Source organism: Phocoena phocoena, chromosome 3 (genome assembly GCF_963924675.1).
Source record: "Phocoena phocoena chromosome 3, mPhoPho1.1, whole genome shotgun sequence".
In the NCBI taxonomy this organism is placed as follows: domain Eukaryota; kingdom Metazoa; phylum Chordata; class Mammalia; order Artiodactyla; family Phocoenidae; genus Phocoena; species Phocoena phocoena.
The window spans coordinates 102,511,533-102,533,513 of NC_089221.1; the positions used below are offsets into that span (position 1 = coordinate 102,511,533).

At 38.9% G+C, this 21,981-nt stretch overlaps 1 protein-coding gene across 2 annotated transcripts in view; it reads right to left on the minus strand.

The window, feature by feature from the left end:
- CEP120 (centrosomal protein 120) overlaps positions 1 to 21,045 on the minus strand; it is a 76,747-nt gene extending 55,702 nt beyond the window's left edge. For both annotated transcript variants that reach the window (XM_065874494.1, XM_065874493.1), the window contains exons 1-5: positions 20,997 to 21,045; positions 17,183 to 17,339; positions 15,200 to 15,314; positions 11,935 to 12,076; positions 1,890 to 2,038 (exon numbers count right to left, since the gene is read on the minus strand). In XM_065874494.1, coding sequence (XP_065730566.1) covers positions 1,890 to 2,038; positions 11,935 to 12,076; positions 15,200 to 15,314; positions 17,183 to 17,339; positions 20,997 to 21,045 — 612 coding nt within the window. The remainder of the gene's footprint in view (positions 1 to 1,889; positions 2,039 to 11,934; positions 12,077 to 15,199; positions 15,315 to 17,182; positions 17,340 to 20,996) is intronic.
- Between the last annotated feature and the right edge of the window lie 936 nt (positions 21,046 to 21,981).

The following is a 21,981-nucleotide window of genomic DNA, read 5'->3' on the forward strand; positions in this document are numbered from 1 at the left end:
TTTCACTATATAAATATAGGTTCACACATACAAACTACAGGTTAAGCACATTAGTTTTATCTCATTCCTCATGCACACCCACAAGGCTGGTACTACTGCCACCATACAACTGAGAAAATTCAAGTCTGAGAAAGGTTAAGTAAGTTGCCTAAGTTAAAGAAGCCAGTAAGTAGTGAGAATTAGATTCCAACTCAAATTCATCTTACTCCAAAACCCCTTCAGAGACAAGAGAGCAAAATATGGGAACAAGAGAATGTGGAGAGTGACCATATGGCCAGAAATTCCTAGGATATTTACTAGCTAAAAAACCTTCTCAGAACTTGGTTTCCTCATCTCAAAAATGAAAATAACAATCCCCTAAAGTTGTGCTAGGATTAAATACAACATTAGCAAAGTAGTAAACACATACCTATTTCATAAAACCTAACACAAGTAAAATTATGCCTTCCTAGGGAGTTGAAAAAATATTTTTAAAAATAAAGTAGCAATTTAAAATACTTTGCAGGTATTTAATAATAACACAGTAAAAACACAGTAGACTCACTATCTAATGTGTGTTCTGATGTGGTTAATGAACAAACAGTGGACATCTAGCTTCCCCCCCAACCAGGGTGGCATATTAAGCTGGGGCAATCCACAAGCAGAGCTTTTTGAAGAGAGGAAAAAAAGGAAATTGATGGAGAGAGACAAAATCACATATATACAGTGTCAATGAGAAAATGACAGTACCAAATTGGGAGAGAAAAAGCTCAAAGAATACGTATATATAAAAAGTACTTTTTGTAGTGGGCATGAATTCAGTGTGACAGAGCTAAACACATTTCCTGAGAAAAATCTTTACCTGATAGATCTTATTAAGATTTAGTGTCGTCACTAACTCATATTTCACTTATGAATGCGGATTATCTGGGAAATGTATACCTCTAAGAAAGTGAATAGTCTGATAAAAATTTTAAAGTCATAAGCCATATTCTCTATTTTTTAAAGTATTAATTTATTTCAGGTGCTACAGATCAACATAATGTCAAAAAATCTGGACTCGATCCTGAAAAGGACAATGAAGTAACAGCTACTTTTGTGTTGAACCATTGCTGGGAGGAAGCAATCGGCAACAGGCCCTGAGCATCCCTGCACATTCTTGCTGAGTGTAACAAGAATGCAAGGCCCTGACCACTCTTACCCAGGCCATCTCCCAGCGTTGTTTATGCAGCTCGTAACTTTCATAAAGTAACGTGTCTTCCCAGACAAAGACCTAGACTACTTACAGTAAAAGTCGTACATTCCCTAAGTTCTGTGTTCCTCAGCTGTGACACACTCCCAATGAGTGTGGAGCAACCACCTGAGCCCCTCTATGTCACCTCCATGGGACTTGGGATAGGGGGAACTGAAAGAAATATGCTGATATTCATGTTGCTTGCTGTGCTAAGAGTAGTATACTCCTTTCTCTCTGACCCAAGAATCTTCTGTCTTCTGGCAGCATTTAGGCTAATTTGTTAGTGTGTAAATAACGTAAAATCTAATCCCAGACCTGACAGCTATTAAGGTCTGACTGAGACAATGTTCCCAACATTGTATATTTCTCCAAAAAGTAAAGTATTTAACACTTAGAAAAAAATCATTTCATAACAGTCTTTACAATGTCACACAATACAATGTGAAACAATGCTTATTTATGGTCTTTCTTTTAAATTCTAAGAGATTTAATTTATTCTCTTACTACCAAGATCATCCCAATTTATTCTTTTCCTAAAACAAAAATGCTTTCTGATATGAAAGAAAACATTTTTCTAAATTATTTTTGTAAGTCTACTTGCAAGTCTTTTTAATACCTAAAAGACAGATTTTAAAAATAAAATGTTTTCAAGTTCTTCATGAATCACTCATCTCACCTGCTCCAACTGGGTGGCAAATGCTATGGTCACGGACATCATGAAGAAGTCAGTACAATACTCTGCTGGTCCAATCTGATGATAGCCTCCCTCCTCATTCAGCACCGCCACAATGTCCTTTGCGTCAAGTCCAGACAGGCTGGCAGGTACTTCATGGAAAAAAACACAATTAAACTACATTGTAGTTTGCCATAAACCATTATAAGATTTTGAAAGCTGGTTATACTTTTTAATTTACTTGGCAGTTTTCACAGATACAGTTAATATCTCAGTAAGGTTTCCTTTGATTTCAATTTAATAAACCACGTAGAAAAGGTATCACAGGTTGCCCCAAGGAAGTGAATCTAAACTGCGAACTGAAAAATAAGTAAAACTTGGCTAAAAAGAGCAAGGTGACTAGATAGAGAATGAGGGAGTGGAAAACAGTGTTCTAGGCAGAAGAAACAATATATACAAAGACACTGAAGCAAGAGAAAGCATGTGGTTAGAGAACTGAAATAGATATGGCATGCTGGATCATAGAGTGAGGACTCAGGTACAGAAAGTGGGGAGAGGCCATATCATAAAGAGCTTCCTTGAATGCCATGCTGAAACATTTGGATAGTTTTCTAAGAATAAGAGAAAACAATAAAACAATTTTGAGGAGAGAAGAGATATAATCAAATAGGCTTCGTTATGAAGAGACTGGAGAGGGACAAGGATTTTTCAAAACTGATTAAGGAAAAAAACAAAACTACACAAAACTAAAATAATAGACAATATTCAGTGCCAGGGAGATTGCCAGCAGGTTGGCACTCTCCACGTTGGTAGGTCCAGACTAGTACAACCTTTTGGAGGGTAATATATCAGGGCTTATCAAAATTTTATATATGCATACCCTGTAAAACCAGCAATCCTCGACTCCTTCAGGAGTTAAGCCAAAAGAAATGTGCTTACAGTAGCACTAGCTAAAATTAGTTTAATGGTTAAGAGTATAGACACTACATTCACATAGACCAAAGTTCCAACCCTAGTTCTGTCATTCAGTAGTTGTATGGGAAAATTATATGATCTCCTTTAGTTTCCGCAAAGCTTTTACAGTGTTGTTGAGAAGATCAAATTAGATAACAAAAGCACTTAGCACAGTACCTGACAATTAAGTACTTTAATAAAGGTAGCCATTAAATAGTAAGGTCAGCAGAGCTTAAGAGGTCAAAATACTAACTATGACAGGTCTCGCATTATCAGAAAGGGAGAACACTAGGATAAATCTTGTGTAGGATTAAAAGGATTGAATGTGTCAGTGTGAATATATGTTGTTCAGTATATATATAGGCAAATCGATATATAAAGTATATATGTATATATACGTGTGTCTGTGTATATGTATCCATGTGTCTGCGTGTGTATGTATACATACATGGGAACAACACCCCAAGAGCACACCTAGCAGCTGGATCTTGACTTGTAAACATCATTCTTTTCTAAAAAGAAGCAGGGCTCCTTAAAGTAATGGCTGAATCCAGGGCTGAGATAGGAAAATTATTTGATGAACGTGGACCATCTTCTTGTATCAGGAAAAAGAAACAAAAGCTCAAAGAGACTTCCCTGGTGCTCCAGTGGTAAAGAATCCGCCTTCCGATGCAGGGGATGCGGGTTGGATCTCTGATCAGGGAACTAAGATACCACATGCTGCGGGGCAACTAAACCTGCACACCACAGCTACTGAGTCCGCGCACTCTAGAGCTCGTGCACCACAACTAGGGAGCCCACGTGCCGCAACTACTGAGCCTGCGCACTCTAGAGCCCACACCACGACTGGAGAGAAGCCTGCGAGCCACAACAAAAAATCCTGCATGCCACAACGAAGATCCCATGTGCTGCAACTAAGACACAACACAGCCAAATAAATAAATAAATAAACATTTTTTTTAAAAAAAGCTCAAAGGATTATTGAGATCATAAAAAGGAAACAGAAGAAGCTTGAAGGGGTTCTCAATGCCCAAATCTGGGACAAATAATGATGGTTAAAGATTATAACCCGCTAATTAAAGAGAAAACTGTCAAGTCCATACTTAGGCAATACAAATAAGTGAATAAATTGAAGGTATAATGAAGAATAAATATTTTTCTTATTTTCTAAATCTTCCCCACAAAATATTTATTAAGTACAAAAGAAAACAAAAATTTATAGTTGAGAACAGACACACACCACCATAATCAAGTAATCAAGTGAACATAATCAGTAGTGAGACTAAATCAAAATAGTGCGCCACCTGATAAGATGCAATGAGAACAGAGCATCTTAATAGGCCTGCCAAAGATGCATAACCAAAATCTAGTACCAGACAAGCCCAAACAGTACAGGGGACACAGCCTCACCAAGACTGAAACCTAATCACAAGACTACAGAATGCTTCCCCTCCCCCTTATCGCTATATTACTAAAAGTCTATTTTCCTTTACCCAGTATATCATGTCCATCTTTCTATAAAAAATTACAAGGCACACTAAAAGGCAAAAAAAAAAAAAAAATCCATAATCTACACTTCAATCTTAGGAAAACAGAAAAACAGGAGCAAATTAAATCCAAAGTAAGCAGAAGAAGAGAAACAATAAAAACTAGAGCAAAAATCAATGAAATTGAAAACAGGAAATCAATGGAGAAAAAATTTAACAAAATCAAAATCTGGTTCTTTGAAAAGATCAATAAAATCAATAAGCATCTAGCCAGTCTAAGAAAATAAAGAAGACACAAATTACTATTAACAGAAATGAAAAAAGGGACATCACTACAGATTCCCATGGACATTAAAAGTTTAATAAGGAATGCTATGAACAACTCTATGCCCACAAGTTTGACAACCTAGATGAAATGGACAATTCCTTTCAAAAACACAATCTGCTAAAACACACACAAGAAGAAACAATCTGAATAGGCCTATATCACTTAATGAAATTGAATCAATAACTTTAGAGAACAGAAAACACCAGATCCAGAAGGATTCACTGGTGAATTCTACCTAACATTCAAGGAAGAAATTATACCAATGCTCTACAATTTTTTTTTTCCCACAAGACAGAAGCAGAGGGAATACTTCCTAACTCATTATATGAGACTAGCATTATCCTAATATGAAATCCAAGCAAAGACATTACAAGAGAAGAAAACAACAGACCAATATCTCATAAACATAGATGTAAAAATCCTCAACAAAGTATTAGCCAATAAAATCAACACAATGTGTAAAAAGAACTATACACCACAACCAAATGGATTTATTCAAGGTACACAAGACTGGTTCAACATTCAAAAAGCCATTAATGTAATCCATCACGTCAACAGGCTAAAGAAGAAAAACCACATGATTGTATTAATACATGCAGAAAAAGCATTTGACAAAATCCAACACTCATTCATGATAAAACACTCTGCAAACTAGAAATAGAGAGTAACCTCCTCACCTGATAAAGAACATCTACAAAATATCTACAGCTAACATCATACTTAATGGTGAGAAGCTTTCCCACTAAGATCAGGAGTACGGCAAGGATGTCCCCTTTCACTACTGCTTTTCAATAGCACACTGTAAGTCCTAGCTAATGCAGGAACACAAGAAAAGAAACAAAGTCATGCAGATTGGGAAGAAAGACACAAAACTGTCTTTGTTTGCAAGTAACTGTAGAATGACCATCTATGGAAAGACCAAAAACAAAAACAAAAAAAACCTACTACTGGAACTAATAATAAGCAATTATAACAAGGCTGCAGGAGACAAGGTTAATATGCAAAAGCCAACTGCTTCACTACAGACCAATAATAAACAAGTGGCATTTGAAATTTTAAATACCATTTACAAAAAATTAACTACCACAGAGACAAGATGGCAGAGTAGGGGATGTAAGCTCACCTCTTCCCAAAAAAACACCAAAATCACAGCTAAGTGATGAACAACCATCAACAAAAAAAATGCTGGAACCTACCAAAAAAGATATCCTACATCCAAAGACAGAGAAGCCACAAAGACAGGGTAGGAGGGGCGCAAACTCAGTAAAATCAAATCCCATTCCCACTGGGTGGGCGACCCACGAACTGGAAAATAATTATATCACAGAGGTTCCCCCACAGGAGTGAAAGTTCTGAGCCCCATGTCAGGCTCCCTGGCCTGAAGGTCTGGCACGGGAAGGAGGAGCCCCCAGAGCAAACTGGCTTTGAAGGCCTGTGGGGTTTGATCGCAGGAAATCCACAGAACCAGAGGAAACAGAAACTCCGCTCTTGGAGGGTGCACACAAGGTCTCATGCACACCAGGACCCAGGTGAAAAAGCAGTGATCTCATAGGAGCCTGGGCCAGACCTACCTGCTGGTACTGGAGGGTCTCCGGGAAAGGCAGGGGGCAGCTGTGGCTCACTGCAGGGACAGAGACATTGGTGGCAGTACTTCTGGGGAGTACTCATTGGCGTGAGCTGTCCTGGAGACTGCAATTTTCTCCCCAAGATCTGGCCCCACCCAACAGCCTGTAGGCTCCAGTGCTGAGACACCTGAGGCCAAACAACCAACAGGGCAGGAACACAGCCCCACCCATCAGGAGACAGGCTGAGTCTTTCTGAGCCCACAGCTTCCCGCTAAACAAATCCCTTGACACAGCCCTACCCACCAGAGGGTCAAGACCCAGGCCACCCACAAGTGGGCAGGAAACTCCCACCAGGAAGCCTGCACAAGCCTCTTAGTTGGGCCTCATCCACCAGTGGGCAGAAAGCAGAAGCAAGAACTACAACCCTGCAGTCTGTGGAACAGAAACCTCAATCACAGAAAGTTAGACAAAATGAGATGACAGAGGAGTATGTCCCAGACGAAGGAACAAGATAAAACCCCAGAAGAACTACTAAGTGAAGTGGAGATATGCAATCTACATGAAGAAGAATTCAGAGTAATGATAGTAAAGATGATCCAAGATCTCAAAAAAGAATGACGGCAGAGACTGAAAAGATACAAGAAATGTTTAATAAAGAGCTAGAAGATCTAAAGAACAAGCAAACAGAGATGAACGATACAAGAACTGAAACAAAAAATCCACTAGAAGGAATCAATAGCGAACTAAACGAGGCAGAAGAATGGATAAGTGAGTTGGAAGACAGATGTGGATATATTGCTGTGGAACAGAATAAAGGAAAAAAAATGGAAAGATATGAGGACGTTCTAAGAGACCCACGGAACAACATTAAAGGCAACAACATTCTCATTACATGGGGTCTCAGAAGGAGAAGAGAGAGAGAAAGGGTCCAAGAAAACATCTGAAGAGATCATAGGTGAAAACTTCCCTAACATGGGAAAGGAAACACTCAAATCCACGAAGCGCTGAGAGTCCCAGGCAGGATAAACCCATGGAGGAACAAAGGCCAATATCACTGATGAACATAGATGCAAAAATTCTCAACAAAAAACTGGCAAACCAAATCCAACAATATATTAAAAGGATCATACACCACGATCAAGTGGGATTTACCCCAGGGATGCAAGGATTCTTCAATATCTGCAAATCAATCAGTGTGATACACCAATTAACAAACTAAAGAATAAAAACCATATGATCATCTCAAGAGATGCAGAAAAAGCTGTTCACAAAATTCAATACCCATTTATGATTAAAAACTCTCCAGAAAGTGGGCACAGAAGGAACTTACCTCAACATAATAAGGGCCATATATGACAAACCCACAGCTAACCATTCACAATCAGGAACAGCTGAAAGCATTCCGTCTCACCACTTTTATTGAACATAGTTTTGGAAGTCTTAGCCATGGCAATCAGAGAAGAAAAAGAAATAAAAGGAATCCAAATTGGAAGAGAAGAAGTAAAACTGTCACTGTTTGCAGATGACATGATACTATACATAAAACATCCTAAAGATGCTACCAGAAAACTACTAGAGCTCAATGATGAATTAGGTAAAGTTGCAGGATACAAGATTAATATACAGAAATCTCTTGCATTTCTATACACTACCAATGAAAGATCAGAAAGAGAAATTGAGGAAACAATCCCATTTACCATCACATCAAAAAGAATAAAATACCTAGGAATAAACCTACCTAAGAAGACAAAGATCTGTACTCTGAAAACTGTAAGATGCTAATGAAACAAATCAAAGATGTCACACACAGATGGAAAGATATACCATATTCTTGAATTGGAAGAATCAATATTGTCAAAATGACTATACTACCCAAGGCAATCTACAGATTTAATGCAATACCTATCAAATTACCAATGGCATTTTTTGTAGATCTACAACAAAAAATTTTAAAATTTGTACGGAGAAACAAAAGATCCCGAAGAGCCAAAGCAATCCTAAGAAAGAAAAACAGAGCTGGAGGAATCAGGCTCCCCAACTTCAGACTATACTACAAAGCTACAGTAATCAAAACAGTATGGTACTGGCATAAAAACAGAAAGATAGATCAATGGAACAGGATAGAAAGCCCAGAGATAAACCCACGCACCCATGGTCAATTAATCTTCGACAAAAGAGGCAAGAATACATAATGGAGAAAAGACAGCCTCTTCAATAAGTGGTGCTGGGAAAACTGGACAGCTACATGTAAAAGAATGAAATTAGAACATTCTCTAACACCATACACAAAAATAAACTCAAAATGGAGTAAAGACCTAAATGTAAGACCGGATACTATAAATCTGTTAGAGGAAATCATAGGAAAAACACTCTTTGACATAAATTGCAGGAATATCTTTTTCAATCCATCTCCTAGAGTAATGGAAATAAAACCAAAAATAAACCAATGGAGTAAAAACAGAGCAACCATATGATCCAGCAATCCCACTCCTGGGCATATATCTGGAGAAAACCATAACTTGAAAAGACACATGTACCCCAATGTTCACTGCAGCACTATTTACAATAGCCAGGACATGGAAGTAACCTAAATGTCCATCCACAGATGAATGGATAAAAAAGATGTGGTACATGTATACAATGGAATATTACTCATTAAAAAGAATGAAATAATGCCACTTGCAGCAATATGGATGGAGATTATCATACTAAGTGAAGTCAGACAGAGAAAGACTAATATGATACCACTTATATGTAGAAATTTAAAAAATATGATACAAATAAATTTATTTACAGAACAGAGACTTACAAACTTAGAGAAGAGACTCATGGTTACCAAAGGGGAAAGGTGGGGAGGAGGGATAAATTGGGAGTTTGGGACTGACATATACACACTACTATATTTAAAATAGATAACCAACAAGGACCTACTGTATAGCACAGGGAACTCTACTCAATATTCTGTAATAACCTAAATGGGAAAAGAATTCGAAAAAGAACAGATATACGTATATGTGTAACTGAATCACTTTGCTCTACACCTGAAAGTAACACAACATTGTAAATGAAATATACTCCAATATAAAATAAAAATATCTTTAAAATGTACCATCAAAAAATAAAATAAAATACCATTTATATTAGCACCCAAAACTATTAAATACTTAGGAATAAATCTAACAAAGCATGCAGAAGATCTATATGAGGTAAACTATAAAACTGCGATAAATAAAGTCAAAGAAGAACTAAATAAATGGAGAGATATTCTATGCTAATAGGACAATTCAATACTGTCAGGATGTCAGTCCTTCCCAACTTGATCTATACAATCAACGCAATCCCAATCAAAATCCCAGAAAATTATTTCGTGGACATGGACAAAACGCTTCCGAAGTTTACATGGAGAAGCAAAAGACCCAGAACAGGCAACTCAACACTGAAGAACAACAGAGTTGGAATACTCAACCTCAAGACTTAATATAAAGCTACAATAATCAAGACAGTGTGGTACTGGTGAAACAGACACAAAGATCAGTGAAACAGAATAGAAAGACTAGAAATAGACCAACATAAATACAGTCAACTGATCTTTGACAAAATAGCAAAGGAAGTACAATGGAGCAAAGATACTCTTTCAAAAAGTGGTGCTGGAACAACTGGACATCTACATGTTAAAAAAAATGAATACAGACACAGACCTTAAAACCTTCACAAAAATGAACTCAAAATGGATCATAGGGCTTCCCTGGTGGCGCAGTGGTTGAGAGTCTGCCTGCCGATGCAGGGGACATGGGTTCGCGCCCTGGTCTGGGAAGATCCCACATGCCGCGGAGCGGCTGGGCCCGTGAGCCATGGCCGCTGAGCCTGCGCGTCCGGAGCCTGTGCTCTGCAATGGGAGAGGCCACAACAGTGAGAGGCCCACGTACCGCAAAAAACAAAACAAAACAAAAAAAACGGATCATAGACTAAAGTGTAAAGCACAAAACTTTATTAAATCCTAAAAAGACAATACAGGAAAAACCTGGATGACCTTGGGTATGATAATGACCTTTTAGATGTAACACTGTAGGTACAATGCATGAAAGAACTGATGAGGTGGATTTCATGAAAATTTAAAAACTTCTGCTCTACTAAAAACAATGTCAAAAGAATGAGAAGACAAGTCACAGACTGGAAAAAGTATTTGCAAAAGAGACATTTGATAAAGGACTATTATCCAAAATATAAAAAGAACTCTTAAAATGCAACAAAACACACAACCAATTAAAAAATGGGCAAAAGACCTGAACAGACACCTCACTTAAGAAGATATACTGATGGCAAGTAAGCACATGAAAAGATGTTAACATCATTTATTACTAGAGAATCGCAAATTAAAACAATGAGACACCACTACACATCTGTCAGAATGAACAAAATCAAAAACAGTGACAACACCAAATGCTGACAAGGATATGGAGGAACAAGAACTCTTATTCACTGCTGGTGGGAATGCAAAATGGTAGTCACTTTGGAAGACAGTTTGTTGGTTTTTTACAAAATTAAATATATTCTTACCATATACTCTTACAGTTTGGCAGTTTCTTATAAAACTAGGCATGCTTTTACCATAGGATCCAGTAATCACGCTCCTTGGTATTTACCCAAATGAACTGAAAACTTAGGTCTGCTCAAAAGCCTGCAGAGATGTCTGTAACAGCTTTATTCCTAACTGCCCCAACTTGGAAGCAACCAAGATATCCTTCAGTAGCTGAGTGTTTAAATAAACAGTGGTACATCCAAACAATGGAATACTATTCAGCTCTAAAAAGAAATGACCTATCATGCCACAAAAAGACACAGAAGAAACTTAAATGCATATTACTAAGTGAAAAAATCCAATCTGAAAAGGCTCCATGCTACACGATTCCAACAATACAACATTCTGAAAAAAGCAAAACTACGGAGATAGTAAGAAGATCAGTAGTTGCCAAGGGTTAGAGGGGCGGGAGGGATGAACAAGCAGAACATAGAGGATCTTCAGGGTAGTGAAACTATTCTGTAGGATACTCCAATCATGGATATGTGTCCTTACACATTTGTCAAAACCTATACAGTGTACAATACCAAGGACAAACCCTAATATTAATTATGGATACTAGGTGATAATTATGTGTCAATGTGGGTTCATCGATTTCAACAAGTGTACCGCTCTGGTGGGAGATGCTGATAGTGGTGGGGAGGACTGTGTGTGTATGTGGGTATCTGGGAACACTGAGTACTTCCCACTCAATTTTGCTGTGAACCTAAAAATGCTCTAAAAAAAAGGTTTATTAATTAAAAAATAAAGGGGGAAAAAAAAATGAAGGTTTTCTTAAACTAAAGCTGAGTTAACAGAGACCAGCATACGCATTTTTGGCTATCCTGCACTCATCCTAGGAAGAAAATGTTCCTAAATAGCAATTTTTATAAACAATATAAAATTCTGCTTTGTTCTGTTATACATATCAAATAAAGAAAAGACAATCTTTCCTATCTCTAATTTTTGTAAACAAGAGATAAGAGCAACAAGCATTCATGTGTAACAATGTCCCAACGTTTGTCTGCTCCTCTAGAGTAAGACCAGTTTACACTCCTGCATTTATCTTCCTATAATACCTCCTCCCCTCCCTTCCTCAAGTTCTAGTGCACAGATATAACTTCTCAGAGAATAACCTTAGAGATGATGTACAAACCTTTTCCATCTCGAGGAGGGGCTCCCTTTGCTTTAAAACTATCCACTGGTGCCTTTGTATCTGTTTCCAAAGCAATGCTTATCTGTATCTCAGACTTGAACTTGGTGTATTTATTACTCAGCAACTGGTACCATTTTGGTGCCTAGAGAGTAACAACAAAACAAAACAAAAGCAATACTCCTTAATAGTTAATAGGAAATATACAGTAGTGGGAAATGTTTTATAAGCTTCTAAATATATTTCCTGTAGTTTCTCAGTACTTTCTCCTCCTTTAAAGTATTTTCTTTCCCCACATTTTCCTCAAAAGAAATTAATCCTGCTTAGGAAGCTAACTGAATTTCCTCGTGAAAAAATTAAGTATAAGTTTAGATTGCCTTCCTTGTTTCTACCCCTATGCTTCAACAGGTAATAATATATTAAAGAGGAGGAAACCCAGTATGTGTATTTCTTTCTATCTTCACTCATATCCTTAATCTCACTTCATCCCTTATAACAACAACAACAAAGACTATCAATTTTCCATTTCCTAACCCCTAATTTTTCACTTTTTCTGTTATACGTTTTCTGCCTGCCACATTTCTGCTTTGTTCTGTTTATATCAAATCAGAAAATGAAAAGCTTAGTGTTAATAAAAATACTAACAAAATACTTAAGTAAGGTCTAATGGTAGAGTTCTGGGTTATGAACCATGTATTTGACTGAAACTGAAATAGAAAGGGTTTCTCACAGAATGAGGTATCCTAAATTACCTGAATAGCCACCTCCTCCCCCAAACCGCAAGGTAACCTCAAGAATTCTAATACCAAAATCAAAATCTCATGGCCCAAGACCACGTGTATCATTAGTGAAGGGGCACCATTTCAATACGTGTAAACAGCATTCTTACTCTGACCACTGTAATATAGAGGCATAGGAACTGGTGCTTATAGTGATCAAAACCAAAAACTGCAGCTTTATATTCAAATTATGTTTGTAAGTAAAACAGAGTGAACTAGCCCACAGGTATTTAAAAAAAATCCACAACCAACTTTTTTAAAGGCAAAAACTCAGTTTGTTGCTATATTTCTTATGACAGATATTTTCTAATTTTAAGTATAAGCCTGGAAAAAAATATTTTTAGCTGTTCACAGGATTTATGATATATTTCTGTTATTAACTCAGAAAAATAAATCTAGGCTCTTCTGTTTGTATTTATTTATAGAGAATCAATTTATCTTGAAATTCAAATATTCTACTATCCAACTTCAAATATTTCTTCTGCTGGCAAACAGAAGACATTAAACAAGACAATATTTGGTTTCCCCAAAACTAACATAATTTAAAAAAATTTCTCGGGGGCTTCCCTGGTGGCGCAGTGGTTGAGAGTCCACCTGCTGATGCAGGGGACATGGGTTCATGCCCCGGTCCAGGAAGATCCCACATGCCGCGGAGTGGCTGGGCCCGTGAGCCATGGCCGCTAAGCCCGCGCGTCCGGAGCTGTGATCCGCAACAGGAGAGGCCACAACAGTGAGAGGCCCGCGTACCGCAAAAAAAAAAAAAAAAAAAAAAAAAAAATTTCTCCTTAACTTTCTTCACCAATACGATGACAGACTGCCCTAAAGGACTAGACAAGGGGAAAAGGAACACCAAAAGCATTTAGAGGCATGATCTCAGCTCAGATATCCTCCTCCTGAAAGGATTTACCTTCTCTTTAACCAAAGCAACTGCAGAAGTATTCAGGGTCTAAGCTTAAAGAAGGAAAACCTTTTCCAGGACTTGGGGGCAGAGAGGTGATGAGTACCTAAGGATGGAGGAGAAACAAGTCCTCTTTTAAAGCAGTTCAGTTTCTTTTGAATAATTCCAAATTTGGGCCAGGTTGACTGGCTCATTTGCAAATACACACACACCCTTGGAGATATTGTAAGTTCAGTTCCAGACCACCACAATAAAGTGACTATTGCAATAAAGTGAGTCACACAAATTTTTTGGTTTCCTGGTGCATACAAAAGTTATGTTTACACTATCCTGTAGTCTATTAAGTGTGCAGTAGCATTATGCCTAAAAAAACAATGTACATACCTTATTTAAAAAGTACTTTATCGCTAAAAATGCTAACCATCATCTGAGCCTTCAGTGAGTCATAATCTTTTTACAATAGTAACATCAGAGATCACTGATCACAGATCACTGTAACAAATATAATAATGAAAATGTTTGAAACATTACAAGAATTACCAAAATGTGAGCAAATGCTGCTGGAAAACAGCCCCAACAGATTTGCTTGACATAGGGTTGCCACAAACCTTCAACTGGTTTAAAAAAAAAAAAAAATATCTGTGAAGCACAATAAAGTGAACTGCAATAAAACAAGGTATGCCTCTACCATCGCTGTCAGTACCAAAAATGTTAGTAACAGGTAAATTTTTCTTCACAGAATCCTAATTTAAGATTCAAATCAACTGAGGACTTTAAAAGAATTTTTTTTTTACTTTATTTTCTTAAGAAAGTTGGACCAAAAACAAGTCATTAGGAAAAACTGAAAGTGAGAATTTCTAAAGTCAATAACACACAAAGAAGGTTCTAAGATATTTTCAAAGACATAAGAAGCATTTTCAATAACAAAAAGCACAGGAATCAAGACCCTGAGTTGTTCTTCCTTCCTGTGGTGGGAGTACTATTTACATAACAAGTGTCTTTCAAGAAATTCCCTTCCTCTAACCACTACATAAGGAATGCAAGGAGCGGGAAGCAGGGAAACCAGTTAGAAGGCTACTATTAAGACAGCCAAGGTAAGAAGCACAGATAGTGGCTTAAGTTGAGACGGCAGCGTGAAAATGCAGAATAGCAGATGGATCAGGAAGGAAAACCAACTGCAAAGGGTGGCCAAGGAGGCCAGGAAAGGGACGTGTCAAGGAAGACTTCTATATTTCTAGCTCGCCTAACTGGTAGGAGGGTGGTGACCATCCACTGAAGCAAGGAACTCTAAAAGAGGCACACCTTTGAAGGTGAAGTGCAGGAGCTGAACGTGTTAAAGGTAATAGCAACTTGAACACAGATTTGAACTCAGAGAGAAGTTTCTTTGAGAGAGATGGTTCTAGGCCAAAAGAATAACCACAAGGTCAGGATTTTCTAAATCAAATTCATCATAAGAACTAAGAACTACCATATTGCCTCAAGCCCATTATTTATTAGGTCCAATATTCCATGTCCTTTCCATCAATCTGTTATCTACTGAATATAACCAACTGTTTACATAATCAGTAACAAAACATCAAAAGGTCAGTACCTGCTTTGTTTCTTGAGCAGTTCTTAGGTCTAGAACAATGTAACCTATAGTTTCCCTGGCTGAAGATAAAGGATCCAAGGCAAAACAATGGAGTTTGATAGGAGTACGCTGTAGCCTGCAACATAACAATTTATGTGATAAATAAAATCGCTTTTGCTTAATACTGAACTTTCTATTAGCTTTGAAAAAGCAGCCTACTACTATCAAGACAATTATAATTTTGTTGGATAACCTATATCTATTCTATACTTTCCGAAAAACTCTTCAACTGGCATAACTATTATGTCTACTTATCTATACACCAACTAAAGCAATATACAAAACATGTCAAAAATTTTAGTCTCTCTCATCGAAGAAGCTAACATCTAGATCAATGTTTCTCAAGCTTCTGTAACATACAAAACTCTTTTAAAGTCAAAAATTACCATGAATTTTCAAGATTGATTTTAAATTTTCTTAGACTGTCACACACACATAAAGCTTCAAATACACACGCGTATATGCTTATAGCTCTTTTTGTTGCTAAAAAAATGAAACAAACTTAAGAATCAAATGTCATAATATCACAAATTATTAAAATTAAGTTAACAACAATTCAATGTACTACATGATAAGGTCATAAAAGCATGACCTTCACTGGCATAACATGGCTTCTTTTGAGTCTGGAACCCCTACACTGGCTCACTCATATAGTAAGCTGATTGGATTTTGCCATCACTGTCATCTAATGGAATGACTATGAAACCTGCACTTGGCACAAGATCATCATCTCTATATTTAATTTATCTGTGTTATTTTCTCAGTCTACAAAATACAGAGTGGTACCACTCTGCACTAACACAATTAGATACACAACCACCAAGGCAGGCACTAATATATCAAGTCTCTGTCTGAGCAGATATTCCAGAAGTCACTGAGATGATATACAAAATTCTAATATCCTCTAGGAATTTGATACCCTTTCTAATAAATCCATGGACTAATCTAACAACAGAAGAAATTAAATTTCTCCTTGCTTTCATTTTTTAAACTTGGTACTTTTATTTCATTTAGTACTAAGAAAGAACAAATATTAAAGAGATTCTATGTTCCCCAGAGGAAACATATTTTCAATTCTTTTTAAAATAAAAGTATTAGTGTTCTTGCCTGCTCTGGTCGTAATAGTTCATGAAATAATAAGAAGCTATAACTTTAAATATGTTTTATATACCAATAAAGTATTTAAAGGTCTAAAATCAAGTGTAAAATTAGAAAGAATACCTTATATAATTACTACATATATATCTATATATCCTTGGCAAGCCAGGTAAAATATACAATAAATTTATTAATAAAAATTACAGTGGGGCTTCCCTGGTGGCACACTGGTTGAGAGTCCGCCTGCCGATGCAGGGGACACGGGTTCATGTCCCGGTCCAGGAGGATTCCACATGCTGCGGAGCGGCTGGGCCCGTGAGCCGTGGCCGCTGGGCCTGCGCGTCCGGAGCCTGTGCTCCGCAACGGGAGAGGCCCCAACAGTGAGAGGCCCGCGTACCGCAAAAAAAAAAAAAAAAAAATTACAGTGAATTCCAACCCACATTTAATAGTGGATAGGCATCATGATGGCACTTCTAGAATATTTATTCTCTCAGACATTAGCAAAAAAAGAAAGAAAAATAGCAAGCTAAGCTAAGTGTAGTGGTTGAAAGCTTAGCTCTGGAGTTGAACTGGCTGCTGGGCTCTACCACTGTCCAGCTGACTGACTTAAGGCAAGTTACTTAACCTCTTAGGCCTCAGTTTTCTCATCTGTAATACGGGGGAAATAATACCTATTTCATAGGGTTAGTCTGATGTTTAAATGAATTACTGTTGCAAAGTACTTACAAATTTCCTGACACATTAAAAAACCACTCAACAAATATTACTATTATCTACTTAGATATATATATGTATTTATTTATAACAGACTGAAAAAGAGCCAAACAAGTTGAAAATAACAGTCACCTGTGCTGATGAAGTGCTTTCCTGTCAATTTCCCAGGCTAACTCAGTAGCAAATTCTGGCTGGTCAGTATGGTCCACAGGATCAGTAGCCAACTGTTCTCCATCAAACTTTGCTTCTACTACAAGCATATGTTTTGGACGTTTGGGGAAATGGCGACCTAGAAAAAAAGACTGTACAGGTTAACCACAAGTGTACAAAAATCAAATATGATCATTTAGCATGTGTTTTAAAAATTGACATATGTTAACAGTGGTTGACTTGTATAGTCCATAAACTACCTCACTAGCACATACTCACAGATACACTCAAATTCATGATTCATAAAAAACATTTATCAAATTGAAAGCTATAATTAATAAATTAGTGCTTCTCTAACACTGATGTGCAATGAATTACCCAGGAACCCTGTTAAAATGTAGATTCTGGTTCAGTAGGTCTGGGGTGGGCCAGAGAGTCTGCATTTCTAACAAGATCCCAGGAGATGTCCATGGTGGTGTCCTTGGTTCACACTGTGAGCAGCAATGATCTTAATAACATTTGAATTAAAGAGTTAAAAATGTGATTACACCAATTTTAGATATTACGATACCAGTACTTAATACAGAACAGTTAAATCATCTGGAGAGTTGAGAAATAAATTAGCAAAAACAAATTTACCTGCATCTTAATTTTCCTGCTAACACAGTTAAGAATACCTTACAATTAGCCAAAGGAAAATAAACACATTTATTCATTCATGTTATTTTCAAGGACAATGTTGTATATTATCAAGAAATATTAAAATATTCTATCTACACATTACTGTCCATTTGTACTGCCTGACCTCACTCCTTTACTGTTTGTTGAAGGCATATTCAAAGTCGGGTATACGCCAGAAAATGGGATGCAAAGAGTAAAACAGAGTACTTGTTCTTGAGGAATTGAGGGTCTAGCGGAAAGAGACAAACTTAAAACACTGAAAACAGAAAGCTAAAAAACTAAGAAATAAGCACTAAGAATCTTACAACCAACATGTTTCCAGGTCTGGTGAGGGGGATTTCGGTGAGCGGGATTTCAGTTAGGGGAGTTTTAACCACTGTTAAGTAAATACATCCCTGCTGCTACTCACCCTGCTACAAGCCACTTAGTAAGGAATTAAGCTGGCCAGAAAGAGCTTGATTGCAAACCTGTGAGTTTCAACCTGATGTTCTCATTTGAAACTCCCTATTAAGAGTCTTACCACACATGTCATGGCTCTCCCAATTAGCACTAATTGGAGGCCTCTCGCTGGACCTCATTTTCAGCTGCTCTGAAAGATCACTAAGTTTCCCAAATGAATTTCATATGTCAAAAAACCCTGTATTTTCAGACTATCCTAACTACAACCTCCAATAAGCTTGAAAATAGAGGATAAGCAATAGAACAAACAGGTCCCTGCCTCGTCCCAAAGACAATGAATACCTTGAGAACAGAAACGCCGTCATTTTCGTCCTTGGAATCCAGTAAATAGCCCGAAGTTTGCTCATAGTAGAAACCCAATCATTTTATTCTGAATAAAGGGCATTTCTAGAAATGTGGTCAAGAAATTGCAAGCAGCTCAATATAGTTGAAGGACTGGGAACACATGAACATATGGCAGGAGGGGAGATGAGGCTGAAAAGATAGGCAACAGGTCTACCATAAGGGACCATGTACGCCACTCTTAAGTACAGACCTTACCCCTCAGCACACCGAAGGATTTTAAGAAAATTAGATTGGCACTTCAGAAAGGTTATCCCCAGACAGTAAGGTGGGCACTAAGTGTTTTCTGAAAAGAAAACATTCATGAAACAGACTACTGAGACGATTACTACAGTAGATTAGGTGGATAATGACGGCCCCAAAGCAAGACACCCAGAATGGAAACTCATTCATTTAAAAGTTTATATGAATTATTTTAAAAATAAAATCAACACTCAGTGACCATTTATCAGTTGGGGATGGAGAGGGAATGCAGGAAGATGATGACTCCCAGGGTCTTGGCTTGATGCAACAGCATGGTTACAATGAATGAAAATACAAACACAAGAGGAGGAACAGTTTGGAGGACCGTGGGCCAGTTTTAGATATGTTTGCAGCAACCCCTAAGTGACCTTCCTGACTCCAGGTTCTCTTCCCTGCATGCTGCTACTCAAGTACATTTGCAAAAAACCTCTTTCCTACTTAGGAATATACACTGGCTCCCTATTTTTTAGAACATTAAACCTAAATTCCTTGGCTTTCAAGATCCTCCAAGGCCTATTCACTCTATCTGTACAAGCTTATTTCTTACCACAATATTCCTGAATACTCACCTTCCTTGGGTCTGGTCACCCTGCTGACCTCTTCACTGTTCCACCCACCATGCTCAATCCCACAGTTGCCTGGGTTGTCCAATCTCCCGGAATGACTTCCTTCTATCCTCGCTTATCTAAAGCTTACCTACCACTCAAGGCACTTCAGCCATCATCCTCTCCCACCTCCAAAACCTGCATTTACAGCCCGTAACATTTATTTTTATTTTATTTATATTACATCCCAACATATGTCCTCCACATTAATTTGATCTCCCCAAGGAGACAGAACCCTACAACCTTGAAGGGAGAGAGCGCTTGACATTTCTGTTACCTCAATCCAAGTCCAAAAGCTTATGTTCACCAAATTACAATGGGATTTCAGTCCTATGTCTTTAAACAGTCAGTAACCTAACAGTTAAATCTGCCCCAACACTAAAGCTTCTGGTCAGTCTTCTCTTCCAAAACTCAAAATTTGGGTTTGTAATGTTTTCTTTCCTCTCACCACCCAAATGGTGCCAGGCCTCCACAAGATACCTCCCACGGCAAGGCAGGGGTCCCCAGCCATTCCTCTCACCACTCAAGATGACCTCGTCGTGTCATGTTATTCAAAACCTATCCTCAATTTACCTATCAACTCCTATACCCTCCACTTTCCTGCAACCTCCTCTCCAACCACACTGAATTCAAGCAATCAAAGAACATTCCTGGTTTTTCTATACCTTAACCACACCACTGGCTCCTCCCTTTGCCTGGAATGCCCTCCCTTCCTTTTTTTTCGCCTGACAAATTTCGAATCATTCTGTAGGACCCAAATAAATGTCACTTCCTCTGGGAAACCTTTCCCAGCTTTTCCCCAGAGAGGTGGTCATTCTCTCTTCCACATCACGATGAATTACTTGAATTATTTATTGTTCTCCATGCTACTCCCTTAGCTTTTAGAACCAGGACTATTTTACTCTTCCATTCCCAGCACAGTGCCTGACACTCAGTGAGTCTCCAAATAAACAAATGTCACTCATTCAACAAACCAAACTTCGAGGCATGTGTAATAGACCCTCTCGACAACTGTAGTCCTCTACGTCCCCCGTCAAGAGCTGTAAAGGGAACAGCCACCGCCAACACTTCTGGAAATGCAGGAAACGTGTACTCGAGTCAAAGTAAAGTTCTCACCAATGGTACTACCAGGAGATTGCTGAACAGAACGTGCTTTCCAGGCACACTTTCGGCTCATAATATACGTCATCGACGTGCTGCCTCTGATGGAAATCGTTTTTCCAACATTCTCTGGGTCTACGGCTAGTCACGCTAAATATCACCTACCCCTAAGAGCTCTCATACTCCCTTGGGGGATTTTTAAATCAACTGGCCAACAGACCTCACTGTGTACAACTTTGAAGAAGTCTCTGGGGACGGCACAAGCAAAGATGACAGGGTTTTTCAGGTTAATAAAGCCTCGGTCCCATACTACTGTTAAAATTCAGGAAGTAGCAGTCGCAAACGCCAAGTTCCGGGCCACTCACCTTCTAGGATGGACACGACGATGAGCAGTTGGTCGGACTTGGAGACCATGGTCGCGGTCGGCGGCCCGCAGGCGGGGTCTGCTGCGAGGAAAAGGAGCCCGGCTGAGTGGCTGGCAGCCCGCGACCCCCGGCTGGACTCCCGCCGAGGCTCCCGCCACCCGCCTGCGGCCCGGGACACCCGGACCCCGCTCTGCGGTCCGCCTGCAGCGCACCCGGCTCCCCGGCCCCTGGCCGCCAGTCCACCCGCAACCCGGCCCCGACTCAAAAGCCGCTCGGCCACCCGGCCCGGCCTGTTTCCAGGGAGACGCGAGTCCGCCGCCTGAGGACCTTTTGCCGCCTGCGTAGCAGCTTTTTGAACGCCCGGGTAGCCGCCGCGGCCGCCGCCGCACCCCGCTTCCACCTAGCAACCAGGCCCGCAGGCCCACAGCCCGGGCGAGGCTGGAGGACAAAGGGTCATAGAGACCAGGGCAGTCGAGGATAGAACGCCCCTCAGCCCGCTTCGCCTCCTACCGTTTTACGCAAAGTTCCAGAGGCCTGAGGAGAAGACTAGCCATTACCTCACAGCGCCCCCTGCTAGCCGGACGAAGGAAAGCGGGCAATTTGGTGGAGACCAACTGCGCAGGCGCACTACTGCAGTAAACGCTTCCGGAAGTTCCCCAGAAACGAAAGTGGATTTGTTCTCTGCTTTACGCGCTAGACACAGCCTGGGAAATATATCAATAGAGATTACCAAAAAAAAAAAAAAAAAAACTAGCTCTGTTCAGGCCCTCATTGTCAACACTGCTTAAGAGTTAAGTCACATAAAAATAATGATTTTAAGTCTGAACTCTAAAATTGTCCTCGCGCGGCTGCTCAAGTTTCCACGCTTTGTAAACAAGTAGCGTCAATACGGTAATTGCTGTAAACTGTTGGCTGTGACGTAAGCTCTCTGAGAATTTCCTGTCCAGTAAAATTTACCCTAAAACAAAAACATTGTCACGTGGGC